The sequence below is a fragment of the Epargyreus clarus genome, unplaced genomic scaffold (genome assembly GCF_041222505.1).
Source record: "Epargyreus clarus isolate Ecla_fem2 unplaced genomic scaffold, WU_Ecla_fem_2.2 ptg000032l, whole genome shotgun sequence".
In the NCBI taxonomy this organism is placed as follows: domain Eukaryota; kingdom Metazoa; phylum Arthropoda; class Insecta; order Lepidoptera; family Hesperiidae; genus Epargyreus; species Epargyreus clarus.
Genome location: NW_027332237.1, coordinates 2,279,907 through 2,302,785, shown reverse-complemented (window position 1 = coordinate 2,302,785; position 22,879 = coordinate 2,279,907). Strand labels below are relative to the sequence as shown.

Genomic DNA, 22,879 nt, shown 5'->3' with positions numbered 1-22,879 from the left:
CAAAAACATCTTTATTTGCCAAATAAGGTACAAAACTCTGGTTAAATATGTCCTAAGATACAAAAATCCTCTTATTTTACCATTTCGGCGTGCAAATATGGTTATAAACTTAATTTTATGTTAACTTACTTTGTTTTGATCGTATAACACAATTAGTCACATTGGCGTAATTACACAATAATATCACATGTCAGTAAAAAATCAAAATAATAAAATAATAATAATAATAATGAAATAGTTACAATTTTTAATTTTTCATGTCCGTTTACAATTAAATTTAGATTGTTATCAATTTATTTCTAAATATTCATTTATAGAGTAGAAGCATTTTCTTTGAAGCCATATTCTTAGTTCCTTTTTAAATACATTGTACGGTAAGAAAGAGACCGCGTAAGAATGAGACATACATACAAACTACACAAGAAAAACATAACCCTTCCCAGTGTGGGAAAAATACCAAAACGAATCTGCTATCAATTACAAAAAAAATAATAAAAATACATAAAATTTATTACATTGATCAATTGTTGTGTAACTGTAATTGTAACATTTTACAATCAAGAACCTTTACATGTGTCACATTACTCAGATATCTTTTTACATTAATGCTTGTTTATGTAATTTCGAAAACCTTAATTTTTAATTGTGTAACCATATAAGCCATTTGCCCTTTAGTACTCTGTCAATAAGTCACTCAATTTATTTTTATGTGTCCCGATAATCACAAATTTATGGTTATCGTATCATGTTAAATTGGTTTCTTATCTATTTTCCAATTTTGTGTCTTTTAACAGACATACTCCTTTATTCAAGTTTTTGCTCCTGACTTTGTCTGCATTTTGTTTACAATATAGGAGTAGCAGACGAGCATGCAGTCCACCTGATGGTAAGTGCTACTGCCGCCCATGGACATCTGTAATCAACCCCAGATAGGATTAGATATTACTAACTGAGGTTGGCCAAAGATGCCGCTACCCCTGAGGACTAATCTGGAACGCTTCGGAAAGTATGTTCCCTTACCTTACCACATCCTTCAAACCAGAACACAGCAGCGCTTATTACTGCCGTTGTGAGGCAGAAATAGGTGTGGCGGTGGTGCCGCCAGAGTCGAACCACAAATGGACCAATAATTGGGTTTATATAATTGTTGACAATACTGTTGCATATTGGATACGGGTGCCCTAGTGTGGATGATATACTTGACGACCCTAGTGGCAGATCGGCCATCATACTTGTCTATCACGCAGAGCGATCCGGGTTCGATCCCCGGCCAGACCAAGTGTCTGACCATAACACCAACATAAGAAACTTCATTTTTTACCAATTTGACCGATTTACCAACAGGCTGACTAGGCTGGAATGTAGGGTGCAATTTATCTTGAACGACTTTTTTGAACGACAATATTTCCTAAACTCTTTTTTCACGATTGAAGTGCCCTGTTAGCAGAAAATATATAAATCCCACACTGCGTATTTGTATAGCCATGAGATCCACGACGCAAAAATATATTCTGCATTAGGCATACTCAGATTTTTCAAACTTATGTGCGTATATGAATTAATTATAACTTGCTATAACGGTGAAAGGTATTTTGCGAAGAACGGTATACTTAGGTACGCTTGAGAGCTCTTTAAAATAGTTCTCTAAGATTCTACTAATCCATACTTAAGAAAACACTAAAGATGATTGAAGGTGGTAGAATCCTTTGTTTAACTCCGGCGGCACCACCATCACACTTATTTGTACCTAATAACAGCAGTGTTAAGCGCTGCTATGTTATGGTTTGAAGGGTGTGGTAAGGGGGATATACTTGTTCCGAGGTGTTCCAGCTTAGTCCTCAGGGGTAGTGGCGCATTTGTCAGATAGAAATCTTATCTTATCTAGGGTTGATTGCAGATATCCATGGGTGGTAGTACCTACTTAGTCAGATGGACTGCATGGTCATGCTATTACTATACCTATTAAATAAAGAAAAATACAATTCATCCATTAAGCTCATTCGGTTGTTTAAATATGTTTGGTAATTGATACCATAATGTCCCATACAATATTTTTATCAGAAGATACGCATCTGTAATATAAAAAGACATAATTTGACAAGCGATCATGTATGTATGTCAGTCATGTTCATGATTGAAACGAAACTAGTTTACATTACATTACATTGTAACATTACATCGGCGTAGAAATCAGACAAGTGTGAACATTAGCGTTTCAATGAACCACTTTATAAAAATAATTATCTTGACACGGAATAATTGCACGCAATTTTTGTAAAATTGAATTAACAAACGAGCATGCAGTCAACCTGATAGTAAGAATTGCATCGCTTATAAAATTCTATTAGAATTAGAATTAATTTTAACGCAAATTCGAATTATGCGAATTTCCGTAAAAATATAATTGAAATGTAATTTTAATTTTTCCCTTACGGAATAAATACCAATATCGAAATAAATGTATATACGATGTATATTTTATAAATAAAAAATTGAATATTTAATGCCATCTTTTATTTATTTTCACAAAACTATTTATTTTATCATTTTATTTAATGGCACATTTAAAATTATCTTCATGGAAATTGGAAATAAAAAGAAAACTTTACACGCCAATTTATAAAATCAAATCTGATACGGATTACGAATGCTTTATCGATAAACATTAGATCCCATAAGATAACGCCCCAGTTTCTAAATCGCATAACATAAATCCTACACTGCACAGATAAGATTTAATTTACCTTAGGGTTGTCATTCATACGGTACTTGTGTTAGGTACCTATATTAGGTATTATAGTCTGATTTATAATTAGGTGTCCAAAATGTAAACAAAGGTGTTGTCCTATCAAGAAAATATGTTTCAAATGGTAGTTTCTTATTTTTGACAATATTAAATTAATACAACAATAATAAAATAATAATCTAAATAAATTAAGATCAATTTAAATTTTCTAATATTTATATTACCTCAATTTCGTTCCATACAGTAATAATAATAAAAAACAAGGTTTATGGTAGAAAATTAAAATGTGATAATGGTAACACAATCGGAACCCAAGACATTTCTTGTGCAGTCATTTTTAAGTTTCGTAGCAGATGTTATTCATTTTCGTGATTGTAATCAAACTCGAATGTATTATCGTTTTCATAGCGCGTTCGATAAATTGTGAATAATTGTAAAGTTTTAGTTTTTTGTTGAGTTTGTTAAAGTTTTTGTATCTTGTTAATTTTGACAGTGACATTTGTTTGTTTACATTTTGGACACCTAATTATGAATCAGACTATAGTATAGTATGAGCACTTTTCTTATTTTTGTCAAATGTAATAATTATTGTACTAAGCTATTATAGAAAAATAATATAGTAGGTACTTACGCAAGATATTATATTTTTCCGAAGTATTTTCCCCATTAATTCTGATGTCTTGACTAACGTAGAAAAATATAGTTATGTAGATCTAGTGTATATTTCGTTAAACAGTGGAAAAAATGTTGTAAAAAAAATCTTCTAATAATTCAATTTTAACCAATTGTTCCATAAGTATCAAAGTTAGTTGAAAATTTTTCATAAGCAAATTTTTTTCGTCGAATCATTTTCTCATTTTGAATTTTAGTAAGCAAACACTTATTTAGATTGATTAGTTTATAATAATAACTAAAATGCGTTAAATTTATTAGTCTTAGTCTTATGTAGTCTTAATTTAGTCTATCTCTATCTCTACCCCTATCTACCACTAGCATTACAACAGCCAACAAAAGAAGAGTTATATTTTTCCTGGATTTCCCAAAAGCACAATACTTTGTCAACCATTTTGACAAAAATCCAAAAAATAGTTGTCAACCCTAATCCACCAATAAATACGGTCAATATAGAGCAGTGCTGTAATAGGTTTTGCTTCGTTACAACTAATTGGGTCCTAGATTACTATTAAGGCGATAATATAAATTATTATAGGCATCATTAAACATTAATTTACGTGGTAGCTCACCTTGTCATTGCCAATGATAGATTCATACAAACGAACGGATATGATTCTAACGTTGACATAATTCTTGACAACCTTTTAGGGTTCAATGGAAATTTATTCTTACTGTAAATTATTGTACAGCCAGCTTCAAGTAGATAAACAGATTAAGGTTTCAAAAATACCTATACAACTAAGCGTTCATATTTATATTTAGTCCGCAAACTGCTAGCCCGCTCTGAATATAGAAATGAATCGTGTCGCCATAGCAAATTGTATGACTACACCTGCTCGCGACAACTTCAGAGCGGACTAGCAGTTTAACGCGGACTATAGCTAACTAATATTCTTTTTTTAAACGAATACTTATTTCTAGTTTGAACTAATATTTCTAGCTGACTTATATAAGATGAACTTATATGAGATGAATCTTTATCATCGGGAGTCAAATCTGTGACCGACTTCAGATAGAACCTTTTTTCTATACGGTTTGTTATGTCTATGGGTGATAGTGATCATTTAACCTCAGGTGGACTGCATGCTACTTCAATATGATAAAATACTAGCTGACCCGGCAAAAGTTGTGTTGCCATATAAATAAAAAAAATTAATGGTAAACAACCCTTACCTCAGACCTACTGAGTATGCATATAAAATTTGGTGAAAATCGGTATTTGATTTGATATGTATGTATGTTTTATGTTCATTGAAAACGTAAAGTTTCATGCAGTTCACACAGGTAGTCACTTCCATCCATGGACATCTATAATAAATCCCAAGATTAGAATCCAAACTGATTGGCTATAGATGCATTCCTACCTTCGAGGTCTAAGTTTGAACGCCTCGGAAAAAATATGTCTCCCTTACCATACCCTTCCAACCAGAACACAGCAGCGCTTAACTCTGCTGTTATTACGCAGAAATAGGTGTGACCGTTGTTCCACCAGAGTCTAAAGTTCCGACAAAGGATTCTACTCGGTAAAGTGAGTCTCCCTTACCACACCCATCAAAGCAGCGCTTAACACTGCTGTTATTATACAGAAATAGGTGTGACCGTTGTTCCACCAGAGTCTAATGTTCCGACAAAAGGTTCTACTCGGTAAAGTGTGTCTCCCTTACCCCATCCATCAAAGCAGCGCTTAACGCTGCTATTATTATACAGAAATAGGTGTGGCCTTGGTTCCACCAGAGTCTAATGTTCCGACAAAAGGTTCTACTCGGTAAAGTGTGTCTCCCTTACCACACCCTTCAAAGCAGCGCTTAACACTGCTGTTGTTACGCAGAAATAGGTGTGGCCGTTGTCCCACCAGAGTCTAAAGTTCCGACAAAAGGTTCTACTCGGTAAAGTGTGTCTCCCTTACCATACCCATCAAAGCTGCGCTTAACGCTGCTATTATTATACAGAAATAGGTGTGGCCGTTGTTCCACCAGAGTCTAAAGTTCCGACAAAGGGTTCTACCTTCAAAAGTTATTAAATATTTGCGTCACACTTAAACAGACAAATAACATTTGGTAAATGTATAGACAGATTAAAACCTTTTCTTTCTTATATTGCATGCACTACGCAACCTCAATTTAAGGTACAGTAAACTCCCCAGGCGTAGTGCGTAGTTCGTCCTTAGATCAGTAAAATACATAGATAGGTCACTCCTAACAAGAAAGTTACCATGAGAATTGAAGTTGTTGCGTAAATAAAGTTTTACCACGTCTCCGTTTTAAAATGTCCCTCATATGTTTGAATACTTATCGATGTACTAGCTGACCCGGCAAACGTTGTGTTGCCATATAAATAAAAAAATGTTAGGGGTGAAGAACGCTTATCAGTTAGGGGTATGAACAATAGATAGTAGCCGATTCTCAGACCTACTGAATATGCATATAAAATTTGGTGAAATCGGTAAAGCCGTTTCGGAGGAGTACGGTTACTAACATTGTGACACGAGAATTTTATATATAAGATTAGGTACGTAAATTACGTAGTATTAGTTATTTATACGTACATTTTCCCTAAAACTATTTTTTATATGTCAAGAATTCAAAAAATAAGTGTCGGCCTCTTGTGGCTCATCCAATTTCAGGGCGGTGACGTATCTTTCTATTTTACTTATCAAAGACGTCATCAAATTGAATTCAATTCACGCAGCGAATTTCAAAATGGCTTCCTTTCGTATGTCAAGGGCCGTTACGATATCCGAAGAAACAGATTTACGCAAGTCGAAGCCCTTTTATTCGCAGTGACGTTGCTTTTAGGCTGTTTACACATTGGCGACTTTTTGTGTACGACTTTAATTATGTTATAATAAGTATTTTTAAATACCGCGAAATACTTTGTAATGACATATAATCTACAAAGAGAATAAAGAAGTTAAAATAATTAAAATAAGGTAAAAAATTGTATGGTTCAAATGCAATGGTATTATCATTCCTATTTCTGCCTGCCTATCAGACGTCCAGCAATATTGTGAGTAGGAACAGATCTATTTACATTGGGCGTTCTAATTTGTCCTAAAGGGAAGTATCGGGGACCCACGCCAATCTCTTTTAGAGTTGTTGTGGTTAACCATGGACGACAGTGGTGTCTTACAATTAAATAGAGTACAAACTTAATAGTCATTACTAAAACATCGCAAAATAGGTAAAGTCTGCAACAAAGATAAACAAATTGCGGGTTATCAATTTACCATGCGTGGTAGACATCTCACCCGAAGATGCCTAACAAATGGACTCATAAGATTGATGATGATAAAATTAATATAAAAAATATATTTTACTTTAGACGATGCTATTTTCTTAGAACATACCGCTTCTTTACAATGTGGAAATACCACGTACGCGAGAAAAATGCACTTGCATCAGGCATTTTGACTGTAAATATAGGAAGGTATTCGCATAGTATAATACTTTTAAAAGTATTTTTGCACACTGTATGGTATGGAAGACATACATTTTCAGAGCATTACAGCTTAGTCATCAGGGGTACCAGCGCATCTATGGCCGACCTCAGGTAGGAATCTTATCTTATTTGGGGTTGACTATATCCACATGCGGCAATAGCCACTTACCATGAATTGGAAAGCATGCTTGTCTGCTACTTCCATTTAAAGAAAAAAAAAAGTGTGTGTGTGTCAGCTACGACGCACGATTGGAGTTTACTCCTTACGAACGATAATTATGATATATATCGAATACAAAATAGTTAATGACGTTTTAAGGTTTTATATATTGCTAATTATTTTTATTGTAATAATTACTTTCATATGGGATTTGAACTTACTGTATTTTAAATTAATAAAAGCACTCTTGATTCATATTTTGGTTAAAAACGCTACTTCCTTTTTGAGAGGATATGATGATTGTAATAAAAAGGAGGGATTGTAATGGAATACGTTGCCGCCCAGCGATATGTATACATGTCCGAAACGAAATGTACCGTAACCGTCCACGGATATGTATACATGTCCGAAACGAAATGTACCGTAACCGTCCACGGACATGTATACATGTCCGAGTTTAGCACCTTCGTATTTGGCTTATTTTAAATTATCTATGTTTTATTTGTGGCTAAAAATACTTTTAATATATAGTCTGTGAACCTATTTTACCGATACAACGCATTCCTTCACGTCACTAGTACAAAAAAATAAAATTATGACATTTCTATTCAGTGACTTCACTGGTGTTGCGCGTAAAGTGTGGATATATATGTTTGTCTCTTTCTACGTAACGCCTCAACTTTTCGTGTTACACTTGATTTTACTCCTCATAAAATTTCCGTACCGGGCCTTATAACTCAAATCGTTTCTTAAGGAGTAAACTCCAATAAACTCCAACAACATGTATTGCGTATAATAATACGTATAAGTGTAATAACACTAACGTCAATGTATTTCTAAAAGCGCAATATTATAGTAACTTAATAAATACTATTTGTTCATTATCGTGACTATAATTTATTAAAGGTTTTACCTCAATCTTACCGCAAAATAATAAAACTAAAAACCACACGATAACCGGTATACAATTACATATGAATATGATATATATCACAAAACATGTTATTTAGTTATTTATACATGACTTATTAGCATTAGAATTAAATTTACATAAAATAATACGTTGTTATTATTTAATGCTTAACAAGAATGACATAAACTAATTGAAGTATTATTTTATTATGCTATTTCACAGAACAATTAAATATTTAAAGGATTTTAGCGATGCAAAATATACGTTATATAGGGTCCTAAAGAAGGTATTTGGAGATTATGAACAAATATTATTTACATATAGTAGAAGACATAAATTGAGTGTAAATTTTTAAATATAGTTATATGACAAATACCAAAACATTCGACTATATAGTTAATAGCAGAATAGTGTCATAGTTAATAGTAAAACAATAGGAAAATCTTGACAATGTCCACTCTGTAGTCCTATATGAACTTAAATCTTTTTGATAAAATACATTCTAAGGTAATATAACTGACAAATAATCCACAAACCTATTTTAAATCTCATTTTGAGAGCGCCCAGCATGGACAGCGTGGACAGTAATAAGTTGAGGACGACTTCAAATCTGAATTAAAATTATCTAAGAAAAAACTTTATAAAAGAAAGTTTACTTTGTAAAAAAAACTCTTTTAAACTTGAATAATAAATAATGAAATTAAATCGTACAATCGATAGTATGTCGACAGCCTTATCACATCATCAATAAAACGTCGATGTGTAAACCGGGCATCGTACGACAATAACAATTAAACTCATAAACGCCGTTATGCTTCACGCAATAAGGTTCAAAACGACACCATAACCAATCCATATATAAATGATTGACGAATAAAAATTGATTGACGAATTATTGAGGTGATTAACTTTGAACAATAACTTTGAACAACAAATTGTTGTTCAATTGACCTTGATCGGGTCAAAGTCACGTATTGTTTAGTGATTGAAAAAAGTTTATTGTTGTTTTAAATTGGTTGTTTTTGTTGAAAAACAAATTTAATTTATTTTTTGTTACGCTCGGTCGTTTGGTTTGTTTTTTTAATACTTTCTATTCAAGTGTTTATTATCATTCCATGTAATGGATGTCGGGTGACTTTCTTTTATAAGATTAACTAGTAAAGAAGCAAGCATCTGATGGTAAGGACTCACTGTCGTGTAAAGTCATATGTATTTTTTTTTTATAATATAGGAGTAGCAGACGAGCATGTAGTCCACCTGATGTTAAGTGGCCACTGCCACCCATGGACATCTGTAATCAACCCCAGATAGGATTAAATGTTCCTACCTGAGGTCGTCCACAGATGCGCCGCTACCCCTGAGGACCAAGCTGGAACGCCTCGGAAAAGTGTGCCCCCCTTACCACACCCTTCAAACCGGAACACAGCAGCCCCTAACACTGCTGTTATTAGGTAGAAATAGGTGTGGCGGCGGTGCCGCCGGAGTCCAACCCCAAAGGGTTCTACCACCTTCAAAAGATCTGATGGTAAGTAGTCACTGCCACAATTGCCACATCAGGTGGACTGCATCTTAGTTTTGCGTCCGCTTGTTTGCCAAGCCTCAACAAACTGTTACAAATTTATAAGTGCGGTACGACCGTTTGGCTTGATTTGTGAAGGTTTCCAAGCGTTTGTAGCCGATCCAATTTAGTGTTGGTTTTTTTAAAGCAAAGAAAATTTGCTGCAAGCGCGTGATCGCGTCCACACGTTTGTGATTTTGTAGAGGTAAAAGTGCACTGGTGTAGATGCATAAAATTCTTTTTTATTTTTTATTTTTAATGTGCAAGCATTTATCGCCTAATCCGTAATAATCCTTGGATTAGTATGGTAGACGGATTGAAGGAGTTATAGGATAATATAAACCAACTTGCAGGATTAATCACGATATATTACTTGGAATCTGTACACTACATTATACATACACTTGACAGACAGACTGATCAAATCAAAGAGTGACACCTAGATATATTTAAAAGTAAATTAATTTACATTGAGTTTATATATGTATCTTCAACACGGATCTCCCAGCGAGCAATCATCACTTATCACACGGAAAAAACAACCAATTTCTCTTTCACACGACAATCGATCATTTAAGTATTACACAAAGTATTTAGCGATACAAATTGACTTACCAGTCTTACCAATTTAGGCAGTATTACCATCGTATGAGCATATAAAATGGTATTTCGGCTCAATTAATTGAACACGGAAACAATATTTACGTCATAACAAACGTGTTTCTGACGACGTTCTACGTCATCGCCTGGAGAAATATTTCGAACGGAACAACGGCCCAAGTTATAGCATTTCGCGGTGCAGTTATAGACAGTAGTAGTAAAGTAGCGGTATCTATGTTTCTTTTTATTAAAAAGAAGATCTAAGATGAGAAGATAAATTATAACCTGAGGTATGAATTATATGGTTAGTTAGTTAGATTGTTAAGTTAAAAAATCGATATTTCCTCCTTTACCTCACCCTTCAAAGCGAAATACAGATGCGCTTAATACTGCTGTTATAAGCCAGAAATAGATGTGGTGCCACCGGTATCTAACCACCACTAGTTTTCACTATCGACCGTAGACATTATGAAACGTAATGAGCATTAGTTATTATTTAGGTATACTAGCACTAGCAATCTTTGATGACTAGTTGGAATGCCGTGTACTCCATGAACAGTCATATGTACATTATACATTGCTATTCAGAATATGGTTTTACTTTACAGGTTTATTTGTATGTCTATAGCCCTCACAATACAGATAACCCCAGTGTTTGGCTATCGATATTAAAAATCCAAACTACATTATAATCACTACTATCCGAAGAACCAAATTAAAACGTACATGTCTTTATTTATATCCCATACACAACAATAATCAAGCAAAAATTAACATAACAAAAATATTGGGTACAATAGAATAAAAGAAAGAAAAATCATGAAATATATGTTCCTGTAAAAATGTATATAAATGTACAAAAAAGACTAATATATACGCCTCTACTTTTTAAAAATATGTCAATAAATAAATGTGAGATTTATTATTTATGTCGACCTTACATTATATTCGACCGAGTAATTTAGTCATGCACGAAATAAGCTCGAGAATAAATTACCATTGTTATAATGTGCGTCTAATAAAATTGGTACATGATAATAACTTAGTCCGGACATATTTTTTTTATTTTCCGTTTAAATGTAGCACAATTTATAGAAAAAATATGGTATTAAACTTAAATGGCCTCACTGCTGGGCACGGTTCATTTTCAACTGGAGAGTTGGGTGCGAGTTTGTCCTTGCCAAACTGCTAGTCCGCTCTGAACTAGTCAGAGCGGACTAGCAGTTTTATATGGACTGTATCAATCTATCTGATATGGGTTGATTTAAATTATAGCGAACTAGTCTTCTGATTTTAAAGTCGGTAGAACCATCTGTAGTTCGACTCCGGCGACACCACCTCCACAACAATTTCCGCCTGATATCAGCAGTATCAAGCGCTGTTATTTCTGGTTTGAAGGATACGGAACACATACTTTTCCGATGCATTTCATACCCATTAGATGCCCCTGGACGGCAGTAGCTATTAACCTTCAGGTGGACTGCATGTTCGTCTGCTACTCCTATATTACAAAAAGAAATGAGAGGAGATCCGAATAGTAAGACAGTAACGGGTTGGCGACGAATAACTCTAATACCAGATTGAATTGGCTTTAGTGTAGGTCTCTATGAAATGAAGAATTAACAGCTAGCTTAACTAACGCCGGGAGTACCGACAGAAGTGGAAACTTCCAAAACTTAACCTGAACAATAAAATATAATAATTTTTTACACATCATAAAAAGTGCACAACACCTCGAAAGAAGTTTTCACTTCAAAAATGTATCCATTTTATTGCATAAAGTAATGCAATATCTACCCGCGATCCTATCACTTGGACCACACGGGCCTCCTCAATGAATCACTGGATACTACAGTCGACTCACGTCCACAACAGTTTCACTACGACCGTACACCGTTGTATACGTCGACTGTGTTCAAACAATAATATTGCGAAGAATAAATAATTCCGAATTTGTTCACCGAATTTCGTTTATTCTAATTTTAAAGGCGTATTCACAGGGTTGATTGTTGTTTTGTTCTTGTGTGATTTGTAGCAATTGAAGTGTTAAAGTGTGAAGTGTTTTCCTTATGTGAATGCAGTGTAATAGTGTTAATTTAAATATGATACGATGATCAAAGTTATTGGTATGTATGAGTTATTTTGTACCGTTTTTATCCCATAGAAATGATAAAATTATTTGTAGTTAACTAAGAAATTATGTTGTTGATGGTACAACTACTTGTGGATTGCCTGTAACGATACCACCGCCATAGCTTTTTCTATGTTATAGATGAAGTCGTTTCATTCTAATATATTCACCAAAAGGATTTTTCAGTTTTATCCGCTGGGAAGCATTATTGCATCTCATGTATTAGAACTATCTCATTGGTCATTTTTTATAATATAGCAGACATGCATACCACCCACCTGATGGTATGTGGCTACTGCCGTCCATAGATATCTGTAATCAACCCCAGATAGGATTAGAATCCTACCTAAGTTCGGCCACAGATGCGCCGCTATCTCTGGGGACTAAGCTGGAACGCCTCGGAAGAGTATTTCTCCCTTACCACAACCTTCAAACCGGAACACAGCAGCGCCTAACACTACTGTTATTAGGTAGAAATAGGTGTGGCGGTGGTGCCGCCGGAGTCGAACCACAAAGAGTTCTACCACCTTCAATTATGATAAACATACTCATAGGCGTTTATCGTCATATGGACTGCATGCAATCTGCCTTGCATCCTCTGAACTGGAACATAATAGTTTTAACTATTATTTTACTAGAAGAAATAGATCTTGCCAAATACCGTTATATTCTGAGCACAAACATTTCTATAACTGTCTATTTAATGGCAATTTAATTCAAATTGAAATTAGTTTACATTTATCTTATCCGATTTATTTTTGTATCATATTATAGAGGTAGTAATCGAGCATTCAATACATCTGATATTAAGTGGCATAGCTATTACTTTAATCATTAATTGGACGTAGTTATGCAAAATGGATTCAACCCATAAAAAACGTTTTTAGGGTTCCGTACCCAACGGGTAAAAACGGAACCCTATTACTAAGACTCCGCTGTCTGTCCGTCTGTCCGTCTGTCACAGGGCTCTACCGCTTAAACCGTAATAGACAGATACTTGATTTTTTTACTAATGTATATATATCGTGGGCACGTATAACAACAAGTACTAAAAATAAATAAAGATGAATATAAAAGGGGGTCCAAATACAAGAAATCAACGCCCCTACGTTACCTGTAACGCCATCTTGTTCAGTTTGGGTTAACTATATCAGGTTATTTTAGTTACTATCACAAATAACATCTCCACATCAACTTTCGTACATGCAAAAAATATTCAAGCTGCATGGTACATTTTTTCTTTTTAAATATACATTTATCAGTGATACCAACCATAAATTAAGCAATTTTACTTAACTAAAAGACCTATTTCCTCAAAAGGTAGTTTTTGTGGTTGGATCTATTTTGCATAACTACGTCCAATTGAGCCATCTATTAATCCCAGATGGGATTGCACTTCTACCCGAAGTTGACCACAGTGCTACTACTGAGGACTAAGTTGTAACGCCTCGTATCTCACCACTATCTACATGTCTCTTCTCTTACCACGCGCTTCAAAGAAAAATATATTAGCGGTTAACACTACGCGGTTATTTGTCAGAAATAAATTTACATTTAAATAAATTTTATTTGTAATATTTCTAATTGATATATTTATCATGTTAACAGGAAATAAATGAATATTTATATTTCATTTATTTAGCATGTTTACGTTTCTATGCTTACTTAATTTGCTTTATTTTAAGGAAAAACTATATAACAATGTTACCAAAAACCATTTTTGGTGTGATTATAGACTTAAATTAATTTATTTATAGCATGATTAAATAACTATTCGCTATTGTTATCCTTATTCGTCTTTTATTATAATATTAAACAATCATTCCTATTTCAAATGTCATTTAAATTGGACAACGTAATAAATAAGTTTATCAATTATTTATTTTGTTCGTTCGATATTTTATTCAAAAATAGAAAAGAAATAAAAAGTTTTCTTTTATAATATACATTCCTAGATTTAGCAAATGAGTTTGCAGTTGATCTGATAAATATTATTTGCTTTATTCGAAGGGAATAAGACCTTTCTATGTGTCATGTGGGGCGTTCCAACACAATCCTGAGATTAAGTTCTTCCATGAAATGTAAATGCGTCATTGTTTACAATAGTACATTAAGAAGAAATACATGAAATCAAAGTCATCTTGAAGGTCTTGAAGTCATGTAATAATATAGTCACATAAACGGTACAGAGTAACGATACAACAATTATACGTAAGTAAGTTCACACTAGTGATTAGAAGTATTATAACTACACAAGTATCTCCGTTATTCGACTGCTCTTGCTGAAATCTCCGACCAGAATGTCGCTCTCTGTTAATTCGAGCGCCGCCAAGGTGTCGTCCCCATTTCACCTACCCGCATCTGTTTTTAAACTGTAGTATCAAATGAGTCACTTATTACTTTAATGTAACGTTATAAAAATGTGATGTCGTTAATATCCAAGCTTCTTATTAACGACGATAACATTAATAATGCATTTATACTCATACAATATTACGTTCCTTGTCGTAGATGCCATTCATACATAGATTATATAAACACTGGGTGTTCCACAATAAAAATCTCAATTTATTTGTATTTTTCGTAGAACGGGTGTCAAACCTGGTTCTTTTTAATAGATCAGTATTTATGTTTTACATCGTGGGACCTGTTACAAAAATAATAATTATTATTTGAATTAAATAATTAAATTGCGTAACAAATAAGTTTAAGGTAAATATTCTTAATTTTCCTGTTTTTACCCGATAGATTATAACGTATGAGGTGTCGTTGGATTCGTCTAAATTGTGGGAGTGACATAAGCTCTTTTCTGTTTAATTCATTATTTTTAGCAGAGAGGTTTTATAATATATAGTATTTTATTAAAAATTATATATATAGTCCGCGTAAAACTGCTAGTCCGGTCTGAATATAGAGATGAATCGCGTCGCCATAGCAAATTGTATGACTACACCTGTTCGCATCAACTTCAGAGCGGACTAGCAGTTTGGCGGGGACTATACATTTTATTGCCGCGGATTTTATTTTGTATACTATATTGTATTATACTACTGTACGAATTACTATACTAATCTGTACTAGTATTCGATAAATTACTAAAATAAATATACAAGTCTCTTAAAATTCAAAATAAAATGACAAAAAATTTAACATAAAATGAAATGATGTTAAAAGCCCCAAAATTTTTGGACCTCAGGTAGAATGTACGAAGGCACTGTCAAATGTCAAGGCTGGTCAGTGGTCTTTTCGATGAGTGTTCAAGATATGTAGGTAGTTAATGAATAATCCCTTTGTTATAACACATCCGTATTGAAATATTCGAACTACGATACCTTATCTACATTATTAATACTCAATCCACACAATATTTTCCCTACCAAATATCCAATTGGCCAGGTGCGAGTCGTACCACCAAAATTTCGTTTATTTCTTTATTTTGAGTATATGTATATTACAGCCATAGTAATAAATGCATTGTCAAAATTTGAACTGTGTACCCATAGATTAGTAAAGATTACTCACTCCTAACAAGAAAATGTACCCAGTTTTGAGAATTGAAATAGTTGCGTAAAAAAGTTTTGCCACGTCTCCGTGCTAAAATGTCCCTAAAATATTTGAAATAATTATTTATTTATTATGTAAATTACGCAGTATTAGTTATTTATTCGTAATTTTTTTCTAAAAATGTTTTTATTTGTGAAGAATTCAAAAAAAGAACTTACTAATAAGCCGTTTGTGGCTTCATTCAATTTCTAGGCGGCGAAGTTTCTTTACTAATCTATGTGTGTACCTATTAGGTTTCAATAGATAAAGTCAAAAATAACGGTTCTTATATCCCCATGAGCTGACCCGGCAAACGTTGTGTTGCCATATAAATAAAAAAAATGTTAGGGGTGAACAACCCATTTAGGGGTATGAAAAATAGATAGTAGCCGATCAGACCTACTGAATATGCACACTTCCGAAGCTGTGGTAGTTTGTTGATTTTCAAAAAGTATTCTATATGAATCAACTTTGAATAAATGAGATTTGAATTTGAATTTGAAATGGCAAATCGAACTTATGGTAAATTTAATTCTGCTTTTACCAAGAATTGATGAAACTTTCAAACATAAGGTGTTCGAAGATGGTAGAACCTTTTGTGGTTCGACTCCGGCGGCACCACCGCCACATCAATTTCTACCTAATAACAGCTGTGTTAGGCGCTGCTGTGTTCCGTTTTGAAGGGTGTGGTGGAGACATACTTTTCTCAGGGGTAGCGGCGCATCTGTGGCCAACCTCAGGTAGGAATATCTCATCCTATCTGGGGTTGATTACAGGTGTCCATGGGCGGCAGTAGCCACTTACCATCAGGTGGTCTGCATGCTCGTCTGCTACCTATATTATAAAAAAAAAACATAAAAGGAAATGTTACAAGATGACAATGAATAATATCGATATGAGTAACCTTAGAACAAAGTGATAAGATAGTGCTATCAAGTTCAGAGCCAGGTGTAAACACGTCAATCATTCGATCAGTAGCACTACCATGAGTTTACAAAAGTATTACTCGCTAGCGACTGCGTAAAATAAATGTATGAAAAATTGTACAGCGCCTCTGGTGGTTACTCGTAGAACTAAATTCCGTAGTGTGAGCCACTCGTAACGTAAAAAACCTATCGAAATCAAATCGCTAGCGAATGTCATTATGATCTATTGCCATACAAATTCGGTCCCATGAGTCATTAATTTGACAGACGTTGTCAAGAAATACCGTAACGATAGTAGTTATGTTATTCACTAGCAAAATGACAATAGTTTTCTATTTACAATTTCTATAGTGGCGTTTCTATGCCAACTCATGGTAGTGCTACGGGTCTTAAGATGTTGTCTGCAACTATGACAGATATAAGTATATTAATAAATATAAGGTATATATGTATTTAATAATTAAAAGTGCTGTAACACGCTTTTGTAAGCTTGACCTGTATATGTAGGTATAGTCCACGCCAAACTGCAAGTCCACTCTGAAGTTGTTGCGCACAACTACAAGCATATATTCCGTAGCAACGTAAGGGCATACTAACACAGCTATGTAGCCGTGGGCGAGAGCGATCAGATTAATTCACAATTTTTAACATTTATCAAAAACCGATTTTAATAATTTTGCTCATTCTTCTCATCAGAATTAACGGGAATAACAATGCGATTGAATGTTGTCAGTTTTCGGCGTTGTATTTAAATTATAATTTTCATAAAAATATCGTTAAAAAACTAAAAACCAAACAAAGAACTCCATCTGCTAGTAAATTGTCTGCTATACTATTAAAGTTGCACTAAAGATCGTATACAGTAATGTTGCGAAGGTCAAAGCTGAAGTCAGACCATAGCACCTCCTAACACTGCTGTTACAGATGTCTACAATATATAGAGATATACCTAACATCTTTAATTTATCTAACAGATTCTACAGTGGCGATACCTGTTAGATGGAATGATTAACTCGCGATTAAGATAATAGTAATTATAACAGCACACTAGATTTTTTCCTGCCATGGGCGCCATGTTAAATCGTAGCTCGGATAGGAAAAACCACTATAATAGATTTACGATAAAAATATAAACCAAGGAAATTCCTACAATCGTGAGAACAAATTTTAAAGGTATTCTTCAAAATGCAAATAAAAATATTTTATTCAAAGTAGTTTCTTCACTGAATTCTTTTTGAACGTCAATCTATCATCCCTACGAAAGGTTCTTCGAAAGGTGTGAAGAAGACTTGGCGAAATAAACTCTATAACACATTTTACGTTATGGAGAAGAAGTGCCGAAAGAAATATAACACATATTTAAAAATAATTTTAATGTTACCTTTTATTGATTTAAAAGGTAATGTGACATGTAAATAACAAGTGACACAGTGACTAAAGAAATGACATTTATGATTTAATCTACAATTATGATTTATAATGCTGACTAATTGTAAGTCACATATTTTAAAACGTATTGCGTCTATATAAAAATTATAACGTTCAAAATCATAATCGTCATACTAATTACATTACCTGTTGCTACATTTAAAATAAATAAAAGTCGTGGGTATCTTGGACACACACATAGGAAAATACACAAACACCCAGACCCAGAAACAGAAATCGAAATTCATCAATTAGATATTTGTCTCCGAGGATCGAACCTGGGACGCTCTGCGCGTCAGACCGGTATGGTGACCGCTTCGCCACACGGGTGGCCAAATACCCATATTTAATATTATAAATTCAAGATTTTGAAGACATATTCGAGCATGCAGTAAGCTATGGACAACCGTAATCAACCTCAAGAAATTAGACGAGGATTATCTGAGTTCTGTTAGGTACATACGCGTTTCTACCTCTGAGGACTAAGGTGGAACGCCTCGGATAAGTATGTCTCCCTTACCACAATTCAAACCAGAACATAGCAGCGCTTAACACTGTTGTTATTAGGCAGAAATAGGTGTGACGGTAGTGCCTCCAGCATCGAACCACTGACCCTCACCCTCGCTGACCATCAATCAGCTGACCCGGCAAACGTTGCGTTGCCATATAAATAAAAAAATGTTAAGGGTGAACAACCCTTATAACTTAGGGGTATGACAAATATATAGTAGCCTATTCTCAGACCTACTGAACATGCATATAAAATTTGGTGAAAATCTGTAAAGCCGTTTCGGAGGAGTACGGTAACTAACATAGTGACACGAGAATTTGATATATAAGACTGGACTAAATTGTGAATCTAAACCATTCTCAAGTCCCCTTGAACACAACAAATTTCATCAAAATCAGTCCTGTCGCTTAGTCGTTCAGTGACATACACACGCACATAAGAAATATATATAAAGAAGATCTCGAGTTATCTCTATCATAGACAGAAACGTGAATTTAATTAAATTATTAACTTAATAAAAACAATGTGAGCCGTCACGGGACGCCTGGCAGATGTGAAACAGCGACATTATTTTGTAAAAGTAATATGCAGAAAAGAACATATTGTGATAGGAACTAAATAAGTCATAACGATAAAATAAAATATTACGATTTTTGCGCATGGCGACGCGCGACACCGTACACACTACTGCATATAGACTGTATATATATACCATCGTATAGCGTGGCGACGTCGCCACGGCATGCGTCGCCACGCCAGAAATGGGTTTTACGTGCGGCTATAGATGTTTCACATCAATAAGATTAATAGTTAGATATAGGTTAGATCTTATAGATTAGTTAATCTATAAGATCTAACCTTGTTTCTTTCAGCTGTAGACAGTAATTGTGACTGTTTCTTGCCCTTTTCGATTGAGATATTCTATGTAGGTTACTAAGCCAGTATTAGCATACAATACAATTGTTATATATTTATCGCTTGAAATCGTTACGCTTGTTATAAAATTATTTTATATTATACGACTCTGCCTTGACTTAGTTCGTGAGTGAGTTTTTATACAATGGGAATAAATAACTGATTAACTTTACCGTATATCTAGTCGCCTTTAGATACCAATGGTACATAATTGGTCACTGCTGCCTATGGACCAAAGGTGGTAGAACCCTGCGTGGTTCGACTCCGGCGGCACCACCGTCACACCTATTTTGCCTTATAACAGCAGTGTTAAGCGCTGCTGTGTTCTAGTTTGTAGGTTGTGGGAAGGGCTCATACTTTTCCGAGGCGTTCCAGCATAGTCCTAGGTAGCGGCGCATCTGTGGCCTCAGGCAGGACTCTAATCCTATCTGAGGTTGATTACAGATATCGATAGGCTGCAGAAGCTACTTACCAGGTGGACTGCATGCTCGTCTGCAACTCCTATATTATATATGTATAAAAAATAAAAAAATAAACTCAAAACTTCTCACCCTGAGACCTGTGCTCAGCGGTGGGACAGTAATGCTGACACGTGTTTGTAGTTCAAATTTATTAATTGTTTATATTTTTTTATCATGGTAAAATCATAGATTAGTAAAGATACTTCGCCGCCTTGAAATTGAATGAAGCCACAAACGGCTTATTTTAGTAAGTTCTGTTTTTGAATTCTTGACAAATAAAAACATTTTTAGAGAACATTTATTAATAAATAAATAATACTGCGTAATTTACGTAATAAATAAATAATTATTTCAAATATTTTAGGGACATTTTAGCACGGAGACGTGGCAAAACTTTTTTACGCAACTATTTCAATTCTCAAAACTGGGTACACTTTCTTGTTAGGAGTGAGTAATCTTTACTAATCTATGGGTAAAATGCTTAATATCATTCCCAATTATCAATAATCATTGCTACTTTTAACAATAGGGTCCGCATTCAATCATATTGTTCATTGTACCACTCTCTCGCCGTATCAACAATTTAATTCCGATCGTAATTATTGTTCTATTGTTCTCGGACGCTTTCTTATTCTTTCGTGTAGCGAATGAATTATGTAATTATTTTTAATTTGTAAATATTTATTGGTACTATATCTTAAAGTCATCATCAACCCATTAATGTCCCACTGCTGGGCACGAGTCTTCTCTCATGATGAGAAGGATTAGGCCATAGTCCACCGCGCTGGACAAGTGCGTATTGGTAGACTTCACATACCTTTGGGATTTTTTTTTATAAATCTTTCAGGTATGCAGGTTTCCTCGCGATGTTTTCCTTCATCGTTTAAGCAAGTGATAATTAATTTCTAATACGCACATAATTTGGAAAATCAGAGGTGCGTGCCTGGGATTTGAACTTCGGACCCCTCGATCGAGAGGCCGAGTTTCTTAACCACCAGGCTATCACTGCTTTTTTTTATCTTAAAGTAATTCCAATTATAATTATTGTTTTGTTCTTCGATATAGTTTTATTTTCTTTCCTTAAGCGAATGAATTATGCAATTATTTTTAGTTTGTAAATATTTATTAAGGTACTGTAGCTTAAAGTAATTCCAACTTGAATTATTGTTGTTTTGTTCTTAGATATGCTGTTTTATTCTTTCGTGTAGCGAATGAATTATGCAATTATTTTTAATTTGTAAATATTTATTGGTACTATATCTTAAAGTAATTCCAATTATAATTATTGTTGTTTTGTTCTTCGACATGGTTTTATTTTCTTACCTTAAGCGAATGAATTATGCAATTATTTTTAGTTTGTAAATATTTATTAAGGAAAATACATACCTAAATAAATATTTACAAATTGAAAATAGCTGCAACCGTAGCTCTATGTCAATTCAGTATAATTTAATGGCTTGAATTTCAGTTTCTCAATCTGGGATCTAAGGTTTGAATCCCAGGCACTATATCGAAGTAAATTTTATCTGAAACAATTATATAAAAAAAAATATATATATATATAAAAATAGCGGGCACAGACTGGATAGAGAAAGGGAAAGATAGAAGAAAATGGGGACGTCTGGAGGAGGCCTATACCCGCAAAGGGGCTTTAACTTAATTATTTTTTTCTCGTTTTTATTACTAAACTTTTATTATATGTATCTAGGTTAGGTTAAAGATAAATAAAAGGCTTATTATTATTATTATTATTAATTATATAAAACTTGTCAAATTTGTTAACAAATACAAAACAATACAAAAAAGGTCTTCCTATTCGAAGTTTTTTCACCTATTTGAGAGGGGGGAGTGCGTCCGGTCTTCCTAAATCTGCTTATAGACACTCTTGCTTCTTTTACAATATATAAAAAAAATTAGATCTGTCTTCTAAAAGTTATTCATAAGAAAATTTCTTATTTTACAGAACAACAGAAGCAGTGATGTGATCCATTGGCTTTACCGGCGGCGATATGCGAAAACATGAAAATGTTGCTGTCTTTCTGCAAATCATGCCAGTAGTGAGTATTATTACTAATTTATTAGTTAGTGATAAATTCAGAATTGCTACAAAAATAAGCTTTTCTGGGAAATTTATGACAGGACTTCAAAAATCCCTAAGCTGAAATTTTATTTCTCTTAAATGTATGAGGTCGATTTAGGACGTTTTTTAAATAAGGAAAGTTTTTGATTTCAAATATCAATGGATACATTTGTAATACCGAAATTCTTACCTTTATCTCTATTTTACTCCGATTATATTAAGACTAAAAATCACTAAATTCGCACAGATAATTAAATTTTCTGGGAGTAACATAATTATGCAACTTTCTCGAAAATCTCGAAATTTTTAGAGTGCGGTGTGAAAATTTAAAAACTGCGCATACTTGAATACAGAATCTTTTCCTTTTTCGAAATCGGTTAAAGGGAAATTTCAGATTAAATAACATGGTATATATTCCACTGTTTCCCATTACTTTGTGTGCCTTCAATACACACAAAGAGAAATACAAAAATATATTTTTTTATTCCCCTTTTTTGTATATACCTACATAAATATAGTTATAATATAGGTATTGTAAATATGTTTTTTTATGAATAATGTAATGTAGATATATAAAACTTTGTTGCAATAAAGTAAATAAAAAAGGTTAAAAATACCTATAATTAAAACAAATAAATATTATCGATTAGAAACGTCTGCCTGGTCGTTGATCAAATTTGAAACTCTGTTTTAAATAGGTTAACTTAATATGTTTTCATTATATTTTTCAAGGTGCTTTTACAGACAAATTTACTTTAAACTGATGTGTGAAGGATTCTAATCTCGTCTGAAGT

General features: G+C 33.7%; 1 protein-coding gene across 2 annotated transcripts in view; it reads left to right on the top strand.

Annotated features, from left to right (window-relative positions):
* LOC140755114 (uncharacterized) overlaps window positions 1-22,879 on the top strand; it is a 42,031-nt gene that overhangs the window by 6,822 nt on the left and 12,330 nt on the right. Inside the window, exons 1-2 of one of the 2 annotated variants that reach the window (XM_073090313.1) lie at window positions 11,960-12,216; window positions 21,969-22,062. In XM_073090313.1, the coding sequence (XP_072946414.1) occupies window positions 22,025-22,062 (38 nt within the window). In that variant the 5' untranslated portion in view covers window positions 11,960-12,216; window positions 21,969-22,024. Of the gene's footprint in view, window positions 1-11,959; window positions 12,217-21,968; window positions 22,063-22,879 lie in introns of those variants that run through there. The other variant, XM_073090314.1, reaches the window with a different exon arrangement.